The 26,773-nt window shown below is 37.2% G+C and overlaps 1 protein-coding gene and 1 long non-coding RNA gene across 2 annotated transcripts in view; one reads left to right on the top strand and one right to left on the bottom strand.

Annotated features, from left to right (window-relative positions):
* The window catches only part of LOC145769003 (myoferlin-like), a 249,109-nt gene that overhangs the window by 44,994 nt on the left and 177,342 nt on the right, over positions 1 to 26,773 (top strand). Inside the window, exons 9-12 of the mRNA XM_082580605.1 lie at positions 8,613 to 8,721; positions 13,370 to 13,486; positions 17,911 to 18,033; positions 25,652 to 25,829. Coding sequence (XP_082436731.1) covers positions 8,613 to 8,721; positions 13,370 to 13,486; positions 17,911 to 18,033; positions 25,652 to 25,829 — 527 coding nt within the window. The remainder of the gene's footprint in view (positions 1 to 8,612; positions 8,722 to 13,369; positions 13,487 to 17,910; positions 18,034 to 25,651; positions 25,830 to 26,773) is intronic.
* Positions 22,828 to 24,088, bottom strand: LOC145768434 (uncharacterized). Its single transcript, XR_014288934.1, has 2 exons — positions 24,059 to 24,088; positions 22,828 to 23,008 (listed from the first exon to the last, which is right to left on the bottom strand). It is a non-coding gene; the product is annotated as an uncharacterized LOC145768434 (long non-coding RNA).

Genomic DNA, 26,773 nt, shown 5'->3' on the forward strand with positions numbered 1-26,773 from the left:
AGCTTTTTGCTCGAGGGTTTGAGAAGTGGCAACTCAGCTACTGAGTGCTATGCGAAACAGGTGCAATAGAACATAATATGGAAGAATATGCAATGTCATGTCGGTTTATTGTTTTTTTAAATCGTGAACTGTCAATCATATAGCAACAACGGTCTTCTGTATGGTTTCGGGGTTTTCACCAAACTCTTGAAATAGCAAATACTGTACAGTAGGCTACGTAAGCCATGGTACAGTAGTATCAAATGTCGTTTTCTTTTAGTCAGCCATCTAAATTGGAGAGATGTGTTATGCAGATCACATAAGGCACACAGCTTTTAACTGGGTCACTAATTTCCATACCAAAATACATTTCCTAAGTATAAAAGCTTTGCTTCTAGCTCGGTTTCACTGCAGTGACTGCACATATCGCTTGTTGGTCTGATATGGTTACTGATATAGATAGACCACAGACATAGCAAAAAGTTTCAAAAACAATCAGTAGAAAAAAATATTTGAAACAATATTAAGATACGTCTACCCTTTAAAGTACGTGTTAATTTGAAGAGAAGGAGACATTATTTATGGTCTCTGTTAAAGAAGGACATTTAGTGCAAACTAACACACGTTAAAATTATTTGGATTTGAACCAGTCAATTCACAGAACTCACGACGTGATACATCTTCTTTTCCACCATACTATACTTCCAAGTTTGATCAACTAATGAATTGATAGATTTAGAAGTCTTTCTAGTATTATTTACTTGTTTCTGTGTAAAGGTTTCCACCTAAAAGGGTGTATGTCAGCTTGACTGACCCCCTTTCTTGTTATTAGAATTTAAACACGCCTTTGAATAGTTTTAATGTATTTCATACTTTTTAAACTACTTTTCGCAATCCACAATTGTACTGATGAGGCTTTAAGAGCCGAAAACGCGTTCTGCAATCTGTTTTGCAAATCATGTTGGTCGCGCAGTGGATTATACCTAGGCTACTCTGTAAAATTCCATTACATGGTCAACATGATTCTTCATTATTTCGTTTGTGACAATTCAATTCATTTTTTTGCTTTCATGCTTCGCCCTCGTTTAATCAAGCTGTGTCTTTTGTATTCATTATAAATAACAGAGTTTGAAGTGAACAGAGTGTTACTTTATGATGGCTAAAGCAAGAAACAAAAACAAGTAAATAATACTAGAAAGACTTCTAAATCTATCAATTCATTAGTTGATCAAACTTGGAAGTATAGTATGGTGGAAAAGAAGATGTATCACGTCGTGAGTTCTGTGAATTGACTGGTTCAAATCCAAATAATTTTAACGTGTGTTAGTTTGCACTAAAGGTCCTTCTTTAACAGAGACCATATATAATGTCTCCTTCTCTTCGAATTAACACGTACTTTAAAGGGTAGACGTTAATATCTTAATATTGTTTCAAATATTTTTTTGAGATACTTTTAATATTTTTATACTTTTAACATTTTTCTCAAGATAGGCCTACTCGAGAGACTTATCTACGCCCGTTTCGAACCGATAATAAACCTTCAGCTCCTTCGGGAACAAGCCGGCTTTCGCCACGGAAGATCAACCGTAGACTAGGTCACTCTGATGACCCAAGACATCGAGGACAGCTTCTTGGCAAAAAAGAAGGCTGGCGCCGTGTTTGTCGATCTCACGGCTGCCTACGACACTGTATGGCACAGCGGCCTTACCTGCAAACTACTCCTTCTCCTTCCTGACAGGCACATGGTCCATATAATTATGGAGCTTGTGCAAAACCGCAGCTTTACCCTTTCCACCGGTAGCGGCCGACGAAGTAGACTACGCCGACTCAGGGACGGCGTCCCACAAGGCTCTGTCCTGGCTCCCCTCCTCTTTAACACTTACATCTATGACCTGCCTGACACCATCTCCAGGAAGTATGCTTACGCAGACGATCTGGCTCTCCTGCATCCAGCCGAAGATTGGCAGTCAATGGAGAGGAACCTAAGCCAGGACATGTCAACTATATCAACATATCTCCAGAAATGGAAGCTACAGCTCAGCAAGGCAAAGACAGTGTCGGCGGCCTTCCATCTAAACAACAAGGAAGCAAAACGTGAGATCAACATTACCACCGATGACAAACACCTGCCCTACTGCGCCGAACCCACCTACCTCGGCGTAACCCTGGACAGGTCACTCACGTATCGACGACACCTGGAGTCACTGCGCAAAAAACTATCTGCGCGCGTTGCACTTTTGAGGCGACTGGCGGGTTCCGGCTGGGGAGCTGATGCCAAAACCCTTCGCACAGCTACCTTGGCCCTCGTCCATTCTACCGCTGAGTACTGCGCACCAGTGTGGTTCCGCAGCTCCCACACTCGCCACATTGACACCCCCAGCAAACATCACAGTATTGGGCCAATACTGTATTTGTATCGGCATGTATCGGGTGTATCGGTAACGTTTGCACTGTATCAGGCCAATACCGGCAACGTACAGTATTGTATCGGCAAAATGGTACAGTTTGTCTGATACAAAGCCTGTATCGGGCCGATACAATGTTGTAAGGGCAAAACTGTACCGTTTGTGTAAGGGCAATCCGGTATTGGCACAGTACAGTTTGGTAACGGCAAAACTGTACAGTTTGTGTAAAGGCAATCCGGTATTGGCACAGTACAGTTTGGTAATGGCAAAACTGTACAGTTTGTGTAAGGGCAATCCAGTACTGGCACAGTACAGTTTGGTAATGGCAAAACTGTACAGTTTATGTAAAGGCAATCCGGTATTGGCACAGTACAGTTTGGTAATGGCAAAACTGTACAGTTTGTGTAAGGGCAATCCGGTATTGGCACAGTACAGTTTGGTAATGGCAAAACTGTACAGTTTGTGTAAAGGCAATCCAGTACTGGCACAGTACAGTTTGGTAATGGCAAAACTGTACAGTTTGTGTAAAGGCAATCCAGTACTGGCACAGTACAGTTTGGTAATGGCAAAACTGTACAGTTTGTGTAAGGGCAATCCGGTATTGGCACAGTACAGTTTGGTAATGGCAAAACTGTACAGTTTATGTAAAGGCAATCCGGTATTGGCACAGTACAGTTTGGTAATGGCAAAATTGTACAGTTTGTGTAAGGGCAATCCGGCATTGGCACAGTACAGTTTGGTAATAGCAAAACTGTACAGTTTGTGTAAGGGCAATCCAGTACTGGCACAGTACAGTTTGGTAATGGCAAAACTGTACAGTTTATGTAAAGGCAATCCGGTATTGGCACAGTACAGTTTGGTAATGGCAAAACTGTACAGTTTGTGTAAGGGCAATCCGGTATTGGCACAGTACAGTTAGTTTATGTAAAGGCAATCCGGTATTAGCACAGTACAGTTTGGTAATGGCAAAACTGTACAGTTTATGTAAAGGCAATCCGGTATTGGCACAGTACAGTTTGGTAATGGCAAAACTGTACAGTTTGTGTAAGGGCAATCCGGTATTGGCACAGTACAGTTAGTTTATGTAAAGGCAATCCGGTATTAGCACAGTACAGTTTGGTAATGGCAAAACTGTACAGTTTGTGTAAAGGCAATCCGGTATTGGCACAGTACTGTGTGGCAAAGGCAAAAGTGTACAGTTTGTGTAAAGGCAATCCGGTATTGGCACAGTAGGCTACTGTGACTGTGTGGTAAAGGCAAAAGTGTGCAGTTTGTGTAAGGGCAATCCGGTATTGGCACATTACTGTGTGGTAAAGGCAAACCTGTAGGCCTACAGTTTATAATGGCAATCCGGTGTTGCAATGGTACAGTACAGCTTGGTAAGGTGTTGGCACAGTACAGCCGATATTGGCACAGTACAGTTTGGTAAAGGCAACATTGTACACTGTAGCTACAGTTTGGTTGCAAATTATTGGGCTTGTTTTTGTGTTGATTTGGCTGTTTTGGGCTTGTTTTTTAGATTCACTTGCTTGTTTCAATATCACATCGTTCTAATTTCAGGTTAAAAGGTTGCTACCATTAATAAAAATAAGCTGGTTATGTTTCAAAGTCTTTTCTATATCTTGTAGTCATTGCAACCACTGTGATTACGTATGCACACCAACTAAAAACAGGACATCTAACATATAAAATTTTACATTTTTATTGTTTATAAAAAAAACTCAAAATGGCAATCGAACACAGAGCACATTGTCATGAATAAAATCGATTTAAAAAAAGAAAACATCAGACATGGGAATTGAACACAGAGCACATTATCATTAGTAAAATCGATTTAAAAAAAGCAACAGGCGTGGGAATCGAACACAGACCACATTATCATTAGTCAAATTGATTAAAAAAAAACTTCAGTCATGGGAATCGAACACTGAACTGTTGAAGATTACTTAAAAAAATCACTCTTTACAGACCACAAATGAAAAAATATTTATTTGTTGCTTTTTATAACTAAATGTATTACTATCTGAAGCCTTTACAAATTGTTTCACCTAACGGATCATCAGAAGGTCTGTAAAAACATGTAAAGAGTGAAGAATCGATAATTCTGAAAAGATATTAAATATTACAACTGTAATTTAATCTGCCAAAAAAAATAATTGTTGTAATAAATTACAGTTGTAATATTTAATATCTTTTCAGAATTATCGATTCTTCACTGTTTACATGTTTTTACAGACCTTCTGATGATCCGTTAGGTGAAACAATTTGTAAAGGCTTCAGATAGTAATAACTATATTTGATTTAATTTGCTCTGCTTTGCTTTTTTGCTTAGCATTGAGCACTTTTTTGTAGTATTGATAGTTTTCATTGTTTTTTTATATATATATGTACATAACGTAAGCTTGTAGTTTCTAACTAAGGTTCGTACTTAGATTTGATACATTTATTAGCATCACTCGTTCGTACAGAACCCGTCCTAGGTCGAAGGGTTCGATACTAAGTTCGTTCTTAGGGTTCTTACCGGTGGTTACGTCATAACATCCGTTCTTACAAGTTCGTACCGACTAGGGTTAGTACCGGTGGTCACGTCATAAAATCCGTTCTTACAAGTTCGTACCACAAAGGCCCTTTTTCCATTTTTACCACAAAGGGACCCGATATAACACCGCATTGGCCCTATACCGGCCCGATTAGGATATGGTAAAGGTACAAATACCGGTTGGGTAATGGCATCGTGCCGGCAATTGTAGTAATACTGTATCGGTCCAGTATAGAACTTGTTTGCACTTTCTTACCGGGCCTGTATAGATTACTGTACCGGTATCGTGCCAATAAAGGGACCCGATATAACACCGCATTGGCCCTATACCGGCCCGATTAGGGTATGTTAAAGATACAAATACCGGTTGGGTAATGGCATCGTGCCGGCAACTGTAGTAATACTGTATCGGCCCAGTATAGAACTTGTTTGCACTTTCTTATCGGGCCTGTATAGATTACTGTATCGTGCCAATAAAGGGACCCGATATAACACCGCATTGGCTCTATACCGGCCCGATTAGGGTATGTTAGCTGGGCCGCCATCAATGACGCACTACGCACTGTGACTGGATGCCTGCGTCTCACTCCAACGGACTGCCTTCCCATCCTTGCAGGCATCCAACCTGCTGAGCTTCGCCGTAAAGGAGCCATGATTTCCCTTGCTCGTCGCGCACTGGACCCCGACCACCTCCTCCACAGTATATTCCAGCGCCTACCTGGAGAACAGCAGCGACTGAAATCAAGACGCCCATTTGTGCCCGCCGCACGACAGTTTCTGAACAACGTTGAAGATCTTGAAATAAGTGCGGCACACTGGACGAACTACACATGGAACATGGAGTGGCAAAACAACACCTCCCGACTCCGTGATTTCCTACTCGACGTCGATCCCCACCCTCCGGGAATGTCCCTCGCAAGACTTGCGTGGGTCCGGCTTAACCGCCTACGAACCGGCGTCGGTCGCTTTCGTTCAGACATGTGCAGATGGGGCCTGGCTCTCTCACCGGGATGCGAGTGTGGCGCCAAAGACCACACAGTAGACCATGTCGTCTATGACTGCCCAATCCATCAACCACCACATGGAACGCTTGGACTGAAGGCCCTGGATGACGAGACTGTCGAGTGGCTGATGACATCATGCCCAAACATATAGTCCGGAAGAACAGTTCATACGACGAAGAAGAAATATTTTCTTCACTATATTTAGATGCTTTAACCAGTCAAGTGCGTATGACACTCATTGATGTCAGGGAAATGCATTGAATCAGGTGCGTTTGGCAAGAAATTACGTAGTTAACTGGTTAAGTATCTGCTTTACGTGGATCCCTTGTGGACTTTACGCTCATTCAAGATTAAAAAGTGTCGCAAACCGCACTCTTTTTTAATTTAATCAGTAGAAAGTTTGCATTCACGTGATGATCCAATTCCCAACTTATCTGCAATTTAGGCTAGAACTTTTTACAGAACACAGCAAGAAACAATGAATGATTGAAACATTTAAGTTCTATATTTTCTGATTACATTGATAGTAAATAAAAACAATTTGAAATTTCTGTACTTGCTCTATTTTGCGACTATGACGAAACAAAGATCATTGTTATGATACAAGCTACAATTATGAAGCTAAAATGATAGCCACTATGACGTGACACTTTATCGACCTTATAAGGAATTTAGAATAAGAGCTTGAGAAATAGGGTACTAAAAGTTGAAAAACCTTAAATAAATATTTTTTAAACGACATTTGCCGAAAAAAATTGCTAGAAGCATAATTTAATCAACAATATCTTTCAAAAAATACTAAAAACTCGACACAACTAATTTTTTGTTACATGGTGATTGTTCAGCCAGCTGTGGATATTGACTAGCTTGACCCTATATCCATAGATGTACATTGGACAAATTGGCGATTGCCACCACTAACTTTTCTAGCAATAGTTGCAACCATCAGTAGTTTACATACATTAGGCCAACTCTTGGGTATTACTACAGATAATTATATTATACAAGTAATTTTCCATGCAAGAAAATTGTTGTTTTTTGATGGTGGCGATACTTGGGCTAATAAAAATGGATTTTTGATGTCGCTATGGGCTCATTTGATTGTGCAGAGGTTTGCGAGTTGGTAGATTTGTTTTTTTTAACGAACTTTCTGCTATTGTTGACAGGAAGATGCTTGGGTTAAATCGTGATAATGGTCTGGTTATTTTGCGTAATTTATCTGACTCAAAGGTTGATCGTTTGAGAAGAAATGTAATTCAATCATTCAAACAACATAGCTTAAGTATTATTGTTGAAACTGGTCTAATTGAAACTGATTTTCTTGATGTGACCTTGAACCTATTATCTGGTAAATTATGGTCTTACCGAAAACCCAACTATGATCCAATTTATATACATGCCCAGTTTAATCACCCACCTAACATTAAGAAACAAATCCCCACTATGATTGCAAAAAGATTGTCCGCCACATCATTTGGCCAGAATAAATGTGATAAGACTGCATCTGTTTATAATGGTGCTCTTTTGACAAGCGGTTTAAAAGAGAGAGTTTGCTACAATTCTACTAATAACTCGAGGACATTTTGAAAAAGAAGTCGAAAAATTTTATTGTTTAATCCTTCTTTCAGCTTACAGGTTGGTAGCAACATTGGTAAGGAATTTTTTAGACTCATTTCCATCCATCATAAATTGCGATATTCAACGGCAATACGGCTAAGCTAAGCTCTAGTTTTACTCCAAATGTTGCAAGCATCATATCCACCCAAAATAAATCATAATATATCAATGTTGATTCTAACATATCATGGTCGATCCATACCTATGCTCTCCCTTACAGTGGAGGTGGCCGCAAGAATAATTGTCCCCAAAATCACAAAATTAACATCATAAGTTACGTGGATGAAGCCAAGTGTTGGTGATAGTACTTCACTTACAGACTTCAGAACATCAAAGTTTGGTCGCCCCAAGTGGAGCATTCCGGAATAAGGGGCAACCAGTTATGCGTTTGTAAGAATGATACATACTGACAAAGTCATTATTGTGTGGCAAAAGTTGTAGAATACGCTTGGATCAATTTAATGTTGTAGCCTACTCTCTATTTCCCCAATACAGAATATCTATATTTTCGGTGAGCTTTTGCGCATGCGAGTAGTCATGCGCACAAATCGAAATTACCTTTTTACCTTGTTTTACCATAAAACAAGGACCAAAAAACTGCTTACGGCTGTTGTACAACATTTTTAACGTGCTTTACTACAGTAGCAAACAATATTTGAACTTTAAATACCATGGACAAAAAATGACGTCCATGCAATACAAGGCAGCATTACGCGAAAAGTAATTTTCAGAGTAGGGTTTTTTTTTGGACGAAAATTTAAAAAAAAGAATATACCAAAGTCTTAGAATATGCTGTTGTATCCAAACTCAGGCTAAATTGAAATTAAAATTACCCCCCTTAAAATGAGTGATTCACAACACGATAGCCTAAAGTAACCGCATTACTCGAACTACAATGAAACTTTAATGTCGATTATCTGCTTACAGTGCATTAACTTTTATGCCAAAGCTAGAAGTTCAAGAAGATCAAAAACGTCTGGCTTTAGAAAAAGCAGAGTAAGACTAATAGGCTATAGGATGGTCAGATAAGTTATTATCTTCATGTTAATTACCAATCTTGGGTTTCAGGGATAGAGTTGGATCAAATGAACCGGTCAGTACGGTGGTACTACCAATGTCCAGAATCTCATCAACTGGAGAGGTATCCGGGGATGCAGGTGAGACGAAAAGAAGCATTGTGGTAGATTATACAATGTTTATCTACCCATTGTGTGAAGCAAAACATAAGCTCTAAACTTAAATGAAAAATATTCGGTGCATTGCTTGAAAACTTAAAGAGGCTCAAAATGTCGCAAGTAGTGTCAGATAATAAGGTAAAGATGAGTGCTGTAAAGGTGAGCCGTAAAAACGCGCGATTGTGTCGTTGAGTCGCTCAGTATTTTCCTCATGGAGTTGCGGTTGTTCTCTTGGGAAAATAACCGTGATTTAGCAAATACAAAAACCTAAATAAAATAGTTACAGCAAAGTATGAACATTGTAGCTTACATTGGGGTACCTCTGTACTGCAGTATACAAAAATTCAAATGAGATGCACAGCTGGTTAACAAATTATAGTCCGGGAACCGTGACGTATTTGTAACATCATGATGTACAAAAGATTTGAGTGTTTTATCAAACTTATCGCACTGTAAGATGTTCAGAACCCTCATCCGGAGTTTCATTGCTGGGCCGTTTGAGGGCTAACGCCCTTGGGGGATTAAAAAACGTCATAAGTTACAAGAACAAACCTTTGCCAGATTTTATGCCTTCACTTGTAGACTTTGAAACAAGTCAAAGGTGCAGGGGCATTCCAGAATAAGAGGCATCCAAAATTGGGCCAAAATACGTAAAATGACATCATAAGGTACAAATTTAAAACTTTTTTATCGACAGTTGTGGCATGTTCTACTAAGTTCAAAGCATTTTTTTACCCCAATCTGGGGTGTAACTTCATATTGGGAGTACAACTCCACAATATGACAAAATTAACATCATAAAGTACATGGATGAAATCAGGTGTTGGTGATAGTACTTCACTTACAGACCTCAGTCAAAACATCAAAGTTTGGTCGCCCCAGGTGGAGCATTCCCGAATAAGAGGCAACCAAATTTGTGATAAAATACGTAAAATGACATCATGAAGTACAAAGATAGAACATGTGTGCTTTGTTAGGGCATGTTCCACTGAGTTCCAAAGAACTTTTCTTATGGCACCCAGGTGTGTCTTCCCTCATTTTTGGGATGAATTATAAACTCCAAATTCAGTAAAGCAGCATTATTAAAGGTAATACATGGATTAAACCAAGTGAGTGAGCTAACAAGACATACCACGGTGACAAGATGGCGTCGTGGTAGTTGAAGTTTAGGGAACTGCTTTTGCTAGCGATTGGCAGCAAATAGTGTCTGCATTAGATAGTCTTCTTCTGCTGACTAACTACTGGGGACGATGAAAGTTGAGAATCATCCTAGTAAACTGATTACAATAACGAGATGCTCTTAATGAATTTCAGATGAGCTTAGTTATAGTGCTTTCAACACACGTGGCAATCAACCCAGATGTCAAGGTAACGGCAACTATCTGCGGAGATGTCAATAGCAAAAGAGGCAGCAATGAAATCCGCAACAGCCTAAGTCTTGAAAACGAATGAGCAAGGACTGCCTCCTCACGCTCCACCAATGCTCCAGAGAGCAAGTAGCCTCGACGCAACAAATCCAAATTGTGGCAGCGATACCTAATTCACACGGCCAACAAATCAAAACAACCAAAGGTCAAATACTTAAGGGGACCGGACTGGCAGTCGGTACACTTACATCCTAACAGAAGCTAATATTTTTTCCGAAGGATAGCTTGATGAATTTTTGCTTGGCACTATTTGCAATAGATTCAAACGAATACACGTTCTTTCTGGAGCAGTATTAGCAATCTTGCATTTTATTCAATTTTTGTCACAATGACATTCTCCAAGAAATCTGGACAAACAAATTTGTCGTTCATTTATTTATCTATCCCAGTAAACGGTTGGGTTTTTGGTAGATGATGTTAAACAGTTTTTGAATTCAAACCAAAAATTTTCAAGGAAAACTGAAGTTGGTGACAACAGCAACACTGCCCGGTACTGGTAAAATTGGTAAAATATAATAAAAAAAAAGTAAATAAATAAAAAAAAATATTTTGTATGTGAGTCGCTCTGAGGATGTGCATTGTCATGGTGCTCGAAACGTCAGTGAAGCAACAAATCAACGTGTTTGCTGTTGCTTTTGTTTTCACTTTCATCAGATGAACGTTGCAACTAGTGCTAGAAACGATTGTTTTACTTTTCATTGGAATGAATGGAATTAGGAAGAATATTAATTTGATTGTTTGATGGTCCCAAAACTGACCAACCAAATGATGTTGTTTTTGAATCGTGACCGCCATTATTTCCTTCCCTTTGCTCTAACCTAAAAGTTTATGAGCTTTTACAACATCTTCCAATTAACATTAAAACATGAACATTTCCTAAAGTTGACAATGACATGAAAATGACATTAAAGGCATACTAAATCAAATTTTCAAACGGGAATTAAGCATTAAAATGCGTAAACTGAACATTCAAGAATACATTTCAAAATAAATATTACCGAAAAAAAAAATGTTTTCCATGACACTGGCAAGGCCCAAAGTCCAATGTTTCATTTAATTTTAAATTTTTTTCAAGCTGGAGAATACGTCACTATCGACAGCAATAACAAAAGCCACGTTACCACATATCAGATCTGATGTTTTAAGTAAACTGTTTTAAGCAAACAAGAATTTGAATTAACATTCAGTATACGTTTAAAACGTATAAGATTTAAAACTGTAAACTGGTTCGAGGTACATCAATGACATCAGCCTAGGGCCTATAGGCTATATCAGAGCAGATGAGTAGCCTATATTCAATAAAGTTATTCGTTAGCTGTGAGCTAATTTAATGCCATATTTTTTTTTTTAAAAAACAGTGTAACTGCATATTACTGGCCTACTTACAGTAAGTAGAAATTTTTTCTCCTGCACAAGCAAGTCGCTTTTGTCCAGAACAAATCCTTTAAAAAGAATATTGGACATCCGTCATGCAAGCTGCTTTAATTCTAGCCATTGGGCTATTGATATGTGCTAAAATTTGGCTTACGTGAATTCGACAGCAGTGAAAGTTCTACTTCTCAAACATGTGATGTACTGAATAAACAAAATGAACTGTTGAAAGTTTGTGTATCATCAGTCCACCCGGTTCAAATTCTGGAGAAATGGTGAATCAATTGCATCATCGTAGAAATTTTCATTTTCAATTCCCGTCAAATAAGATCGAATTTTGTGTTCTAAATGTCCAACCAGAAAAACAATCTTGTGTTTGAAAGAGCCATTATAAGCAATGAGCTCTTCATTGTCAGCAATATTCAGAAATCATCGTCAATATGAATGTTAGAATTTCAACATCACCCAGACAGTTGTGGTTTGCTCAGATGCAATTTGTGAAAAGCGTTGCAATTAGTTGCAATTCACATTTCTTTGTCGTGCTTTCGACGGTTTCAATCTTCGTTATGCTGCTGACCAACTTCTTAATTCAACTGTTTCATCACAAACCATTTATTTGTGCTGCAATTCATTGGCATACATTGCTTGCTCGTTAACTGCAATTGTTGTGGATATTTTCAATAGATTTAGCAACAGTTAGCCATATAGTAGCCTACAGTAAGTCATACTCATGTATACGCAATTTGCGCAAATTACGCATTCTAGTCTTAAGATTTTGGGACCCAAGTTTAAAAAACCGAGATTGCGAGTTAGGAGTCCTTCTATTTAAGGTGTCTATGACTTTGATGGTACATGTTAACTTGATAGCCATCTTCCACGTGCAATATTTGATACAATGTTGATCATACAACAATTTCCTAATTTAGCAGCTGAACAATATTCCGAAAAACTAATATGATCATTGTGCTGCATAGCCTAACATTGTTATATAAAGTGCCTCATCAAAACAGTGAAGCAAACTTACCACAGTGAATAGCATGTTTCCTGCTGGACATGCCTTTGCTTGCTTTGCGGGTAATCATGCAATGTTCTATCAAACAAACTTTATTGTTTTATGCTAATTAAGTCAAATTAAACTTGAGAAAATTCAAATCACTGCTTTGATGCTGATTTTGAATTATCACTGTAATAAGCGTGAAAAAAAGAAGACTGAGCTGAATGCATATCTGCATAGAGAACGATAAAGAATATATAGAGAACTGAAACATATAGAGAACGATCAAGTAAACACACGAAGGTGGCACCAACAAAAGGAAAAGATGAAAATACCAAAAGGTTTAAAATATACAATATACATTGATAAAACTCTGTTTGGAAAACATTATCTTAAAAAATAAAGTGACAAGTGACAAAAAGTGACAAGTTTTCTGAACTTTTCATTTCAATGTAGCAAAAAATTCACGTTGATCATTTCAGCAAAGAGTAAACAACTTCAAGATTTTTAAAACAATATTGAAATTCCGACAATACGGAAGCGTCTCTGGAAAAAAATTGTGGAAGGGCCAGAGTATTAACAAAGCAAAATTAATAAGATAAATGGACAATGCAAAATTTAATGTCCGAAAAAAAAATTAGATATGGTGTGTGGAGAAAAATATCTCCCCAAGTTTTTTAACAATAATGTAGACAACCTATCAAAATAACTGTTGTATTGTCCTTGCGGGCAGGAAAACATCTATCTGATGCCTTCAACAACAATCAACTGGCAAAATTAATGAATTAAAAACTTGCAGCTTCTTGTGCTTTCAGATTAGGCTATAGAATATAGATATTCTATTGTCATCGCTAAAAGGATTTTTGCTTTTCAGGTTTCCTTCCAACTTTTGGGCCAACATTTGTCAACTTCTACGGATCGCCGCAAGAATTTACCGACTTGGGGAGAAGTTTGTGCGGCTTGAACGTAGGGAAGGTGAGTCTGAGGTGTCCCTTAGCGCCAAGATACAGTAACTCCCAATTTATTCTAATTCAAAATTTTGTTTGAAAAACGTGTAACTGTGCAATCTAGTTCATCGTGTGTCACACGGCCGGAGGTGTTGCCTATATAGCAACCTATATAACGGCCTTGCCAAACATGCAAATTGCGAACCTGTATAATAATGAGTGAAGGCCGAAGAAATTTTGATTTTGAACACCAGGCTTAATCGACTTTATATCTGTTTGAAATAATAGTTTGAGAATCCAAATTGCTAAGCTGTGATCAGTGAATTTCAAATCACTGCAAAACGCCTAGTTTCACTTAAAAAAAATTATAAATCTTTTGCTGTTACCAGTGTTACCAGATAATACCGGTATTCGGACTTATGAGAGAGAGAGAAACTTTTATTTCTTCTGTTGTGAGAATAGCCCGGTGCAATTATAAACAATACGAATAAAATAGCACCATAGCAATCTAGATGTCACAACAGGCAGGAAACAGCGAAAGACTATATCAGTCATCGAGTCAGCTGCTTCCTGTGTTGTTAATGTGACAAATTTCAAACATCGGCCAATTTCGTTGCGGTTACTTTTTCTTTTTCTTGTTTTTCCAGTTTCCTTTTTGTTACTTTGCCGTTCACTACATGTTCGCACCAGCAATGATTAATAAAATTGAAAAGAAATCAAAAATACAACAAGTTTCCTGAACTTTTACTTTGAGAGTTTTCTAAGGCATTTTCAAAAATGATTTGTGATGTCACAGAAGAATCCGCAACGTAAAAAATTAACAGGAAACCGGCTTGGTGTGACCGCACGACTTTAGAAACAAAAAATAAAAACAAAGAAACAATTGAGCATATTGAAATACAAAGTGATCAGTGAATAATAGCCTATCTGTAATTGATGTACTTTTTATTGAAAAAAAACTTTGATCATTCAATTTAAAAAAAAGGATTAGATCCGGGGTCACCAACTGGCGGCCCGCCACGCTGTTATGTGACAGCGTACAAGTATAACCAAAAATACTTTTCTTGAGGAGTTAAACAGCATGAAGGCAAACAATACTTTCCGGGAAGCATATTTTCGCATTGCATACGTTTCTACCGACCGACCAATCAGATTGTAGTACTTGGTGGGGGCCACTTAAAGTTATTACAATGCGATGTCCAGCCACATTGTCCCAGTGGTTGATTAAAACGCGTACAAAGTGGAATTATTATGCTTCCGGGCAGTTGAACAATATTTAGCTTAGTAGGCTACTGCAAAAATGTTGTTAATCAACAATTCTTGCCATGCTGAAAAGCACCGCAAGTGACAGTTGTCTCATAATCATCAAAGAAAGACGGTTTTATAGACTCTCACAAAAAGGATGAAAAACCAACTCAATTGCTTTTTTAGAGGGAGCGCTGTTCATGAGTTGCGATAGAAACCTTTTTGTCGGTGATTTCCACAAGCGTTTATTTCATAGTGCCTAGTTTCTTTCTTCCTGTTATTGGAGCCTATTTTCGCTGATATGTTTGCAGGTTACTATTGTTGCCTGTAGGCTATTGCGATGTGTCAAATATTACCTTATTTACTAAAACTGTTAATTGCAAGATATCTTTTGTGAAGCGAAGTGACAACACCATACTCTTGCTTGGTGATGAATATTCTGATGAAACCGCTCGCCTCGCTATAAGTGCGCAAAACAAGTGGCCTCGTTTATGAGATATTGTTAAAGAACTCAAAAGTGTTGTTAAATGAGCTTGGCCTGGCGGTAGCGTTGTTCGACTAATTTTGTTTCTGCGGTATTCTAAGATAAATATTAACAACATGTAACGCTGGATACTGGGTACGAAATGCGTTCTTTTCTAGCATAAGAGTCAACCTACCTAACATTTTATTAGTGTGGCCGCCACAGCTCTCCTTAGTGCCATAGTGGCCGCATGCAAAAAAGGTTGGTGACCCCTGAATTAGATTAAAATACCACCCAATTAAAAATATGCAGCTTTGTAAAGAAAATGTGGTCTGTTGCAGTTAATAGATCAAGTAGCCTAATTAAGATATCAAGTAGGCTACTGTAAAATGGGGAAACAAAATAAAAAAAAAACAAGAGAAGAGCTTGAAAGGTCAAATTTTCATAAATATTATTGTTGCATCATAAAGTATAGCCTATAAAATTAAGCAAAATTATAAAATCAGTCAAGACCTAGTTGAATATTCCTAAAAATCTAACTTGTGCAGAATTACAAACTGCTGGCCAACAAACGAAAATTAAACATAAAACAGTGTTGTAAAATACAGTAGGCTATGACAATGAACAGTCCAGATTCAATTTTTCTTTCGAAAATAATTTGGTAATTATAAACAAAGAATATGAGTAGACGTAGCCTAAACGACAGACTACATTCCACAAGGAGCTACAATACATTCTATGCCCTCGAATAGGTCATGAAAATACTGATACACAGCCTGAGGCTGTTACGGACAATCTAAAAAAAGAGCGAAGTGTTGTCGCACCAGAAACATTACGTCGATCTACTCGTTAACGACGCCCCGTTGATTGTTTAATTTAATATCATTAGTTATTGTCAAGTTTTTGTTAGTAAGTATTGCTTTCATTTTAAAGTTCGGGAGAATGTTGTAAAACTCTTGATTCTCTATTCTGATCTTGTAAATTTTTCAAGAAATAAACTCTTGATTCTTGTGTTTAATTGATCTTGCGTGTTCTGTGCACAGTTGACGTGTTGGCTTCTGGCGTGATTCGCGAATCTCTAGTTCACATCTCTTTGTCCACTTTTCAGTTGTGTTGTGAACTAGCTCAGTGGCCGAGTGGTTTCGCCTTCGGCTCTGGTGCTGGTAGATCTGAGATCGATTCCAGATCGGGACAAACCGAAGACTTTAAAAACGCTACCGATTGTGTTCTTTCTTTTGTAACGCAATGAGAATAAATCGGGTAATAATGTGATAACATCGTAAAACCTGATATAAAATTAAAAAAACATGAGCCCTGTCGCTAAAAGACCTTAGCTGTTGTAGAGCGACAATAAATAAAACCATAACATTATTATTATTAGTTGTGTTGTGAGGGTTGTAAAAAGTTTACGTGCTTACTTTATGTTTAGCTTTGTTTTATAAAGCTTTTTATAAAATCATTATCAGAAAGGAAGATTTCGAAAATCTCTGTCTAAGCGGCCGCCTTCTCGGGAAACGTGCTCGTGGCAGACAAAGAACAACATTTATATCCAATTTCAATACATCAATCAGCCAACCAAGAACACTTTGGGACACTGCGCGACAAAGGGAACACTGGAAAAAATTTACGAACTGAGCATCTAGTTCATCAAAGGCCGCATCGGCTATGATACTGTTGATGATAAAGCTTTTGTTGTGGTAATCTTATTAAGTAAATAAAATATGTCACGAACTAAATATGCGGAGGCCTCTAGCTGATGTGGTACCTCAGCCGGGGGGTTGAGAAGCAGTAAATGCGGCTTTGCATGATTTAAGCTATTGTGGTTGTCGAGCTATTGTAGCAACTTTTTTTTTTTAACTATCAAAAAAACATTACACAGACTGAAATCAGCGGGCCCCTAAACAACTGTGGGCTTCCTACCGGCCCGAGGGCATATGGGGTGGTTAACACTGCCCTGTTTACAACAACAGCAAAACAATAATTGCTCAACATTGAGCATAAATAGTACGTAGAAGAATTCGCGACGAATGCTTTTCAAGGCATCAGGTGGTTTCCTCAGTTTCAGAGTTGCTTCTTCGATGAAAGTACACATCTGATATCGTTTATGAATGGTTGAAAATGTATAAAAATGATATGTTCTAAGAACATGCAATTTATGGAAGCTTATATTTCAACATACGTTCAAGTGTAGATATGACTCAAGGTGAGACAACTATAAGTTAAGCAATTCAAACTGCATTATGCCGAATAAGGCATTAACTGCTTCAGGTGAACATTTTGCAGCTGCTATAATAATGATATAAAAAATCAAAGTCTATAATAATTAATATTAGTTGTTAGCACAAAAAGATGCCAGCAAACCTTTAATGTGGACTTTGCAGACATGATCTTCCAAATCCTAACAACAAACCCAATAAATTTTGAAGTTTAAAAAAAAGGCAAGTCATGTAACCATCCAGTTGCAAACCTCGTAGCCTACTGTAGACTCATTAAAGACACCTGCAAGCAAGCAAACAGATTTGCATTTAGAGATCATTTTATAGACAAACCAAATTATACAAGATGGATTTTGCGACTACAAGACAACATGCTACAAATAGAAGAAACGCATAATGGAATAAGTGAACTATTAGAACAAGGAAAAAATTAAATTAAAATAAAGCTAAAATTAAAACATCATTCACCTCACACTATTGTAAAGTGGAATCAAGTCTTGACATAAATTTATTCTCTTTTAAATACAGGGAGAAGGTTGTTCGTATCGAGGAAGAGTGATGATGGAAATGACTACTTCCTTCGAAGAGGAAGGAAAAGAAACAATCATTTCCAAACAACCAATTCCCGAAGATCAAATTACAGCAACCCAGGTTGTTGAACGAGTAGATTGGGGTGATTTGCATGCAAGGGGATTTCGACTCGGTGAAGACCCTAAAGTTTAAGTTATTTTGACCTTATGTACCGTATATCACATGCAGTCCATGTACACACAAATGCAGAAAAGAAGAAACCTTTTCATGTTTTACACAAACATTACTTCTAGCTTTGTGAAAAATTTACCATATCACCAAAGTAAACACACAGAGGCGCTGTCATCATCATCATCATAATCCATCGTCGGTTTGTTCCCCACTAGTGGGGGTGGCCGATTGTTTCCGCGCAGCAATTGTTTTAATCCTTTTTCTCCATTTCACCCTGTCCCTTGCATCTTTCTCCTTCAGTCCGACTTTTTAAACTCATCCTTCACTTGTTGTTTCCACGTTCTTCTTGGACGACCGCGTTTCCTCTTCCCATCCACCTTTAGATCTAGTGCCTTTCTAAGAAAACTTCCTTCCTCCCTCCTTATCACATGTCCATACCATCTTACTCCATTTGCCCTTGCCAGTTGGTCTATGGTCTCTCTCATCTCTAGCATATCCAACAATTCTTCAGTCCTTTTTTCCCTTCTCGTTTTCACCCCACACATTGCTCTCACCATTGACCTTTCCGTTCTTCTCAGTACATACAAATATGGTCCTATCGATCCTGTTCACGACAAAAGAAAAAAAATCTTCACGACAAAAGAAAAAAAATGCAAAAATAATAATAAAACTCTTTGAAGGTTTCAAGTTTAGGTATTATGGCCTAACAATTGCATGTTGCGCTATACCATACAAACAATTGAACAAAATATTTCATCGATTATTCAATAAATACTATTAATTAAATTCTATTAATACTGTACTACAAAAAGTGCTCAAAGCCAAGTAAAAATACCAAGCAGAGCAAACTACATCAAATTGAGTTATTACTTTCTAAAGTTTCTACAGCCTGTTTCACCCTGAAAGGGGGATCATCTGAATGTCCTTGTTCAAGTAAAATCTATTCTATTTGAATATTTAAATTTGAATTATTAATCATGTCTCTAATTATAATTTATAATAATATTAAATTATAATTACACTGGTCAACACACATTTTGGTGCCAAAAAAGTTTTAACGGTTTTGGGGTATTTTGATGCCGCTGAATCCGAAAATGACCTTGGTTTTTACGAATTGGCTCTAATTTTTGAGATATTTCATGGTTATGCTCCAAAAAAGTGGGTCATTCCATATCTAAACAGAAAATATAATATGGTACCTCTCAGATTTTGCTGAAAAGTTGTCATACTATGCCTTAGGCTACCAAACGAAAGAATCCTAAGTTTTAGATCAATATCTTAAACGCATTTTTCATGGCGGCCATTTGAATTTTGTGCGCTACCCTCGTTTTTGACTTGGGGGTGGGGGTAGCGAATAGCAATTTCAGCCATTTTCAGAGCCTCATAACTTTTATTTTAACCGTGGTAGAAGACTAGAAATTGCTGTGCTAGTTCATTATAAACTATACTACACCATTCAATAGCAAAATACAACATTTCATGATGCATAGGTGTTAGGTAGGTCATCAAAATCCTGTTTTTTTGGACCGTGTAAGTGTTTTTTTAATTTTCAATGCTTTTACTACGCAAACCAATCAAAACATTTCTCTAAAAACTAATTATTTGTAATATTTGGAAACTTTTCTTCTCCCAGTTTTCTTCTCCCAATTTGGGAGTTGTGGTGCCATTAACAGAGATCTTATGGGGGTCTGGAAACCCTATCAGGCAGAAATGACCCATTTTTACTTTAGAGCCCCTAATTGACCGGGTAGGCATTTTATGGTAATGCTGAAATTTATACCAGACAAACACATACATTTATTCTTTCATTTTATGAAATAAAATCTTTGTTGATCAAACTCCTTCACTATAATTTTTATGTTTTTAAAATGTAACATTTTGGTAATTTTTAGCAAATAATCTCAAGTCCGTAATGTAGGTCAAAGAAAATTCAACAATGATTTATCATTAATAGAGTGAAAATAAGTAGGGGAAGGTCGGGACCTGCGAGCCACTTTTTTCTTTTAGATGCATATCTTCTACGTTTCTCAATATTTTTCTCTAAAAATTGGTTTTGCAATGCCTTGTAGACGTAGTGCTACCTACTCTACAGCAAAAGCACAAGTTATTATTTCAGCGAATGTTTAATTTACGCTCAAAAACATAAACACGCGCCAAGCGTCTCATCGCACCCCACATGTGGGGAGTGATAAGCCACAATTGTGATAAGCCAAAAAATGTAGTATTTTAGAAAAGAAATCACTTCACCATATCAAAAATACAATTCTAAAACATAGTTGTATTATTTATGTGTGTCACGATTTCTTTCTATCTCTTACCAGGAAAAAGACTTGGAAAGGTTCAATGACGTAGTTTAATGGGTCAAACCGAAAAGCAGTCAATTAAATGTCGAATGGTTCTACTAGTGAAATGATAATCTGACTTCTTGAAGGACTTTAACGAACGGCTTCTCAAATAACTCTAATTTCGAACACAATTTATATCAGCACCAATTCTCATCTACTTGTATTCAATTACTTCAAATCTCAATCACCAATAATTTCTGCACCAACTACCAATCCACAACTCATAACACAACTCTCATAATCAACTCATAATAATCTCATAATAAATTACACCACTATTTATAGAAGGTTTCTCGGTATAGTAACTTCGAGAAGGTTACGTAATGTCACATTGTTCTGTGAAGTTGCATTAATGTAAACAAGCAGAAGCTCAAAGAAGTTTAAAGAATATCACGTGGTGTAGAAGATTCTTACATAATAAATATTTCGCAATCGGACATTTACTGATAAACAACCTTATGACGTCATGACAAACGACGCTCAGAAATCATGAAAAACAACAGAACCTTCCAGATTTGCATGCTTACAGACGATTCTAGAAATACGTTACATAATACAGATTTCTCATTCAAAGGTTACTTCAGGTCAATACCCGATAATAACACATCGCTCAAAATTCCATAATGAAAACAGCACATTCTGTCAAGACGCAAAGCAGCCCGACGCAAGGCCTTGCACATTGATTGTGACAATGTGTGAAATCAATCTTCAAGCCAGCTTCCAAGCTTTAAATTTTGAAATAAGCGATGGAGAATTTTCAAATGATTCCTTGGGATGAGTTGTCAGACTTTGCATGTGAAATAGCATAATTAATAGTTGCAAACGAAATAAAAGTCAGAATTGTGATATATCCTAATGGAAAGGTGTGAAAAGCAAAAAAAATGATGTCATATGGCACTTTAACATCTACTATCACAGGCACTTGTCATGGCTTGCAGGTCCCAACACAAGGTGACTCAAGGCTCCCTACCTGATCTTTCAGAAATGAAACAGCTGAAAAAAAAACTAACATTGCTATCTAAAAAAACTTTCAGCTTAATCTCATCATAAATACATCACTTACCATTACAAAAAAGTTCATGAACATTTCTTGCATAACAAATGAGTTATTTTAAAACACATTCAGTCAAAAAAATTTACTTTTTTAACACAAAACCTATAAATCTTCATTGCACCTTCATTTTTAGTACAATTTTGACCAAAGGATTGTGGGAAAGTTATCCAAGCGTAAAAAACATAATGACGTCAAAAAATGCAAAAAGGATACTTTATATTAAAGAAAGTTGGGTGGATTATGGCTCCAACCATGATCATGGGTCCCGACCTTCCCCTAGGTACTATGCTTAGTGATCATAAACATTGGAATGCTGACACTGTTGACCATTAAATTATGTTCAAAATGATGCTTTCACCTCTTCACGTCAGATGACCTTACAGGTCTTTCGTTGCCATTCTGTTGTGCTGATAGACACTCAATTTGTATGTACTTTTTGTTTGTTTATCGCCAGCAAAACAATAAACTGAACTGAACTCACCCATTAAAAAGTACCCACCTGCAATCAATGAGCTATGGTGTGGAGATAAAATTGTAGGAAAATGATGAAGTCGTGTTCAAAAATTAATTTGTTTTCAGTTTGCACTATAATTCTGCATTATGTAAAATGCATAGCTCAAATCAGCTTATCTATCATCTATTGACTAAGAAACTGTGGAAGGAGTGTCAGAACATTTTCATAATCTTTTTGGTTAAGTTTGTATTTTCGAGCACTCAATCCGTAGGTTTTAGAGAAATATTTTGATTGGTTTGTGTGGTAGAAGCATTTGAAAATTGAAAAAAACATTTGAACGGGCCAAAAAAACAGGATTTTGGTGACTCACCCAACACTCATGTATCACGAAATGTTGTTTGTTACTATTGAACTGTGTAGTATAGTTTATAACGAACTAGCACAGCAATTTTTAGTCTTCTACCACAATTACAATAAAAGTTATGGTGCTCTGAAAATGGCTGAAATTGCTATTCGCTACCCCCACGGGTAGCGCCCGAAATTCAATTGGCCGCCATGGAAAAGCCGTTTAAGATATTGATCTGAAACTTAGGATTCATTCGTTTGGTAGCCTAAGGCATAGTATGACAACTTTTCAGCAAAATCTAAGAGGTACCATATATAAGATATTTTCATATTGGCTGTTTTGATATGGAATGACCCACTTTTTAGAGCAAAACCATGAAATATCTCAAAAATTAGAGCCAATGCAAAGAAACCGATGTTATTTTCGGATTCAGTGGCCAAAAATCGCCAAGAAACCGTTAAAATATCTTCGGCACTCGGAAAAAAGTTTTTTTTTGTTGGCCAGTGTTATACTATATTAATTTTTATTATGTTACACTATCAGTATATATGTCGGCTGCATAGCCGAGTGGTGAGAGCGCTGGAACGGCAATCGAGAAGGCGCCGGTTCGACACCGCTCAAGAGCATGCGGCTGTGTCTTTGGCAGGACACTTAAAGGCATGCCTGAAGGTGGACATGAAGATTGGCTTCCTTGCCTTCCCGTCCACTTAATCTAAATCAGTGCTCTTCAACCTTTTTGTCACTGGTACACCTTTTTTCAATTTTTAATAATTTCGTATACCTCACAAATAGCAACGTTTAATTGTGCACAGGAAGTAAAAAAAAAACTAATAATTAATTAATTGTTTGTTAAAGTGATTATAGTAGTCTTGAACTGGGCACAAGAAACTACGCATGCAAAAGTGCAAAAAACGTCCAAATTGAAGTTGAAGTTGAAGTATCGAGTTTCGTTTGTTTGACTTGATCTCAACAAGACTGGAAAATCTTTCTTCACACAAATAAGTGGTAGGCATCTGCACCAAGACACAAATGGCTTTTTGCGCGAGATTTTTGTATTCGGGAAATTCAAGAAGAGAAACCCAACATTCTGTGTAATCCACTTCACGGAATGAGTATTTTTGATTTAAATCAGCCCGTAGTTCCAATAATTCCTCATTCTCAGTCGGTTCGTCATTGAATGGTTGGATAATCCACGAGTTTGCTTCCAGACACTGTTCGTTATCTTCAGGAAAATACGTAGTCAAATTGTCGGCAAGTAATTTCAGGTGACCAACAATAAAGGCAGACAAGTTATCGTCAGTAGAAACATCCTCAAACTCCCAGCTAGACTCTTTCATGTATTGACTTAATACAGAAGTTCCTCGACAAAGCATTCTCTTTCCAGAGTGCAATTTTCATCACCAGCGCATTGATCTTGCTAGTTGACCGAAATATATCACCCCTCTCCCTTGAAGACTGACTTGGTTCAAACGATCAAAAATCGATGCCAAGTATGCCAGTTTTGCAATCCAGAATATGTCACGAAACTTGGAAGCCCTTGGGTCTCCGTGTACAGTGTAAAATGCCCCTAACTGTTCGCGAAGTTCAAACACACGGGAAAGAACTTTCCCTCGCGATAGCCACCGTACCTCTGTTGTGACTCCCACTATCACAGATCTAAGCTGTATACCTTTCGTATACCCTACTCCAACTGTAGGCTATACCCTAGTTTTGTTCTGGTATACACTTGGGTATACAGTATACCCGGTTGAAGAGCACTGATCTAAATCTTCAACCACCAGGTGTAAGCTTGGGTACGACGACGACGACGACGATCAGTATATACAATTGCACATAATATTGCGTACCACAAATGGAAAAATCACTACGCTGAATTGCTTATATAATATTAAGTCTAGTATGCGTTTACTACACTGATGAGACCTTAAGGTCGAAACAGTGACGTCCTGCCTACAGTTAACATTGTAATATTATATATTTAATATACTAATATATTACAGTGTTAACAAATATAATAATAATTAATTAATTATCTTTATTTAAGTATTTTTAAATTTATATTTGAATTGAATTTTATTTCAATAAGGACCTTCTGAGGATCCTCTTTTTAGGAGGAAACAGGCTGTAAAATTTTTACAAGTAATAGCTATATTTGATGTAATCGATTACTATTTACTAATGAAGAAGTGGTAACATGTTAAATTAATTAGAGTAAAAAACAAGAAAGGTATAACTTTTATCAAATAAAGTAAATGATAAGTAATAAGTTTCTGTACTGTAGATTCGACATTCAAGAAATTGAGTTTGTAATGACCAAAAAATATGGTTGCTTTAACACAATTACGCATGCAAATAGCAATAAAACAATTAATTAATCAATAAAACCCAAAATAAGTGACTGTTTTTAAACAACTACACATGCACAGCGACATTTTCGAGATTTAGATTCAGCTGAATTAACTAGAATTAACAAGGGCAATTTAATGAAGCGTACAGCAAATAAATGTGCTGCAGTAAGCCTACAATTGTTTTACATTTAAGAATTTTTCAATCTTTTCTTTATATAGACGTTTGAAAGGAGGTAATGTTTAGAACAATGCGAAAACACTTTTTTGAGTTTAGGCGGCCATAATTATCGCAATCTCTGCGAACTCACTGTTGAAAAGAATTACACAATTAGCAGGACTCTTCATTATTCGATTAACCCAAAAACTGGATTCCAATCAGCATCAATATGGTTGGAACTCTTCTTTTTGTACCATCAGTTTAAACAGACACTAGGAGGATAAGGTTAAACAGTAAGTATTATCAGAGTAAAACAAAAACCACCAGAATAAAGGTAAAAACTTGTCAAATTTTCTTCGTAAACCAGACGAAGCCCATTAGCATCTAGCCTATTTTCACGTTTCCTAATACCTTACCTTTTATATTATCTATTCTTTCTTGCAAGTTTTTTTTAGATGGACCTCAGTGCTTCCAACGTATATTTGAGTTAGTTATTTAGATCCACTACTGAGTAGTGGTCAAATTTTTTTAGATTAAAGCATCAAAAATAATTCACAGATAATGACAGAGAAATAAAAAGTGTGTGATCACCGGAAAAGCCCGAAAGCAAAAAAGAGCTGTTTGAATTAAGTTTGCAATTTGTTTGTGCTCTTTGATACTTTGAGATTACTTCTAACAATTCACTCAGTTTTAATTTGTAATCCACATGCAACTTTGTAAATGCAGCCTTGAAATATTAATGCTTACTGAAAACATTATCATGCAGTGGAAAATTTTCTAAGAAGGAAAGCTGTCCACAAACATTATGGAAATCAATGTGAAAATACTACAAGTGTTTGATTATATGAACTCATTGTTTGTAGAAATATCTCCACCGCCGCCGTTACAGACTAGTGGTTGGTTTCATAAACGCCAACCTGATCAGGAAGCAATACGACAAGCTTCAGTTTGAAGTATCGATTGGTAATTATGGAAACAAGTACGACGCGGATGTTGGCGCCTCTTGTTCTGTGACGGATCCTACAACTCCATTGTACGACGGTGAGGGAACGCAGTTGTTTGCGACAGAATAGTAGTTTTTAGACTGGGTGCCACGCCTCCTTTTAAAGGGGTGTAAAGGTGGTAGGCTGTTGCACTAGCATGCTAGTTTATTGTACAAGTCGTGAACAGAAATGTTAGTAGCACCTTGTGATGCTATCAAAATTTTAAACGTGCACAGCAACGATTTATTAAAGGGAAAGAGATCAGCTCATTACTCTATAAGACAAGATAGTAAAATTAGTAAACTACATTGCGTTATTGCGACTTCCTATCCCTGTCAAAATTCAAGAGAAAAAACAACTAAACTGCGCAAATAAAAAAACACTTACTCTGAAAGAAAAACTGTAGCTGCAATAAAGAAGGAGCATATTATGCCTTAAAGCTTCTTCGTATTATTTGAATTACCCTGATCAATCAAGTTTGCTTTTCCACCATAAATACTTCACCACATTCGATTTATTTTGTGGTAATGATTTTGTTTGGAAAGCACCAGAAGAATCTCTGAGATTTGACACACCTGGGAGTCTTCCTTCTTCATATTCTAGTGTCTCAGACACTGATACTGCCAAAGTTTCTGAAGCCTGACCTGGTTTTCAACCCAGTATATCATTCAAGGGTTTCCACTCAATGAAGAACACAATGCTTTGGGGCTCGCTTCTCTTAAAACTGGTTCGTGTATGTTTGGCTGGAGTGCTACCTTAAAAACTGTTTCTTCTTCTAAAATTCTTCAAGGTTTGCACCATCAGCCTTAAATGCAGCAGCGACTTTGGCAGTGTTTGTTTGTCTGACATCAAAAATCGATCAGCTGTGGTATAAACATTTCCATTGGCCATAAGCTCCTTGCTTTTGGAAATGCCAATACAATTGTTTCTGAATTAATTGATGGCCTGCATTCTGTAACATTGTCACCATGGCGGTTATCAATCAAAAATCTATCTTCTCTT

The sequence above is a fragment of the Aplidium turbinatum genome, chromosome 4 (genome assembly GCF_918807975.1).
Source record: "Aplidium turbinatum chromosome 4, kaAplTurb1.1, whole genome shotgun sequence".
NCBI lineage: Eukaryota > Metazoa > Chordata > Ascidiacea > Aplousobranchia > Polyclinidae > Aplidium > Aplidium turbinatum.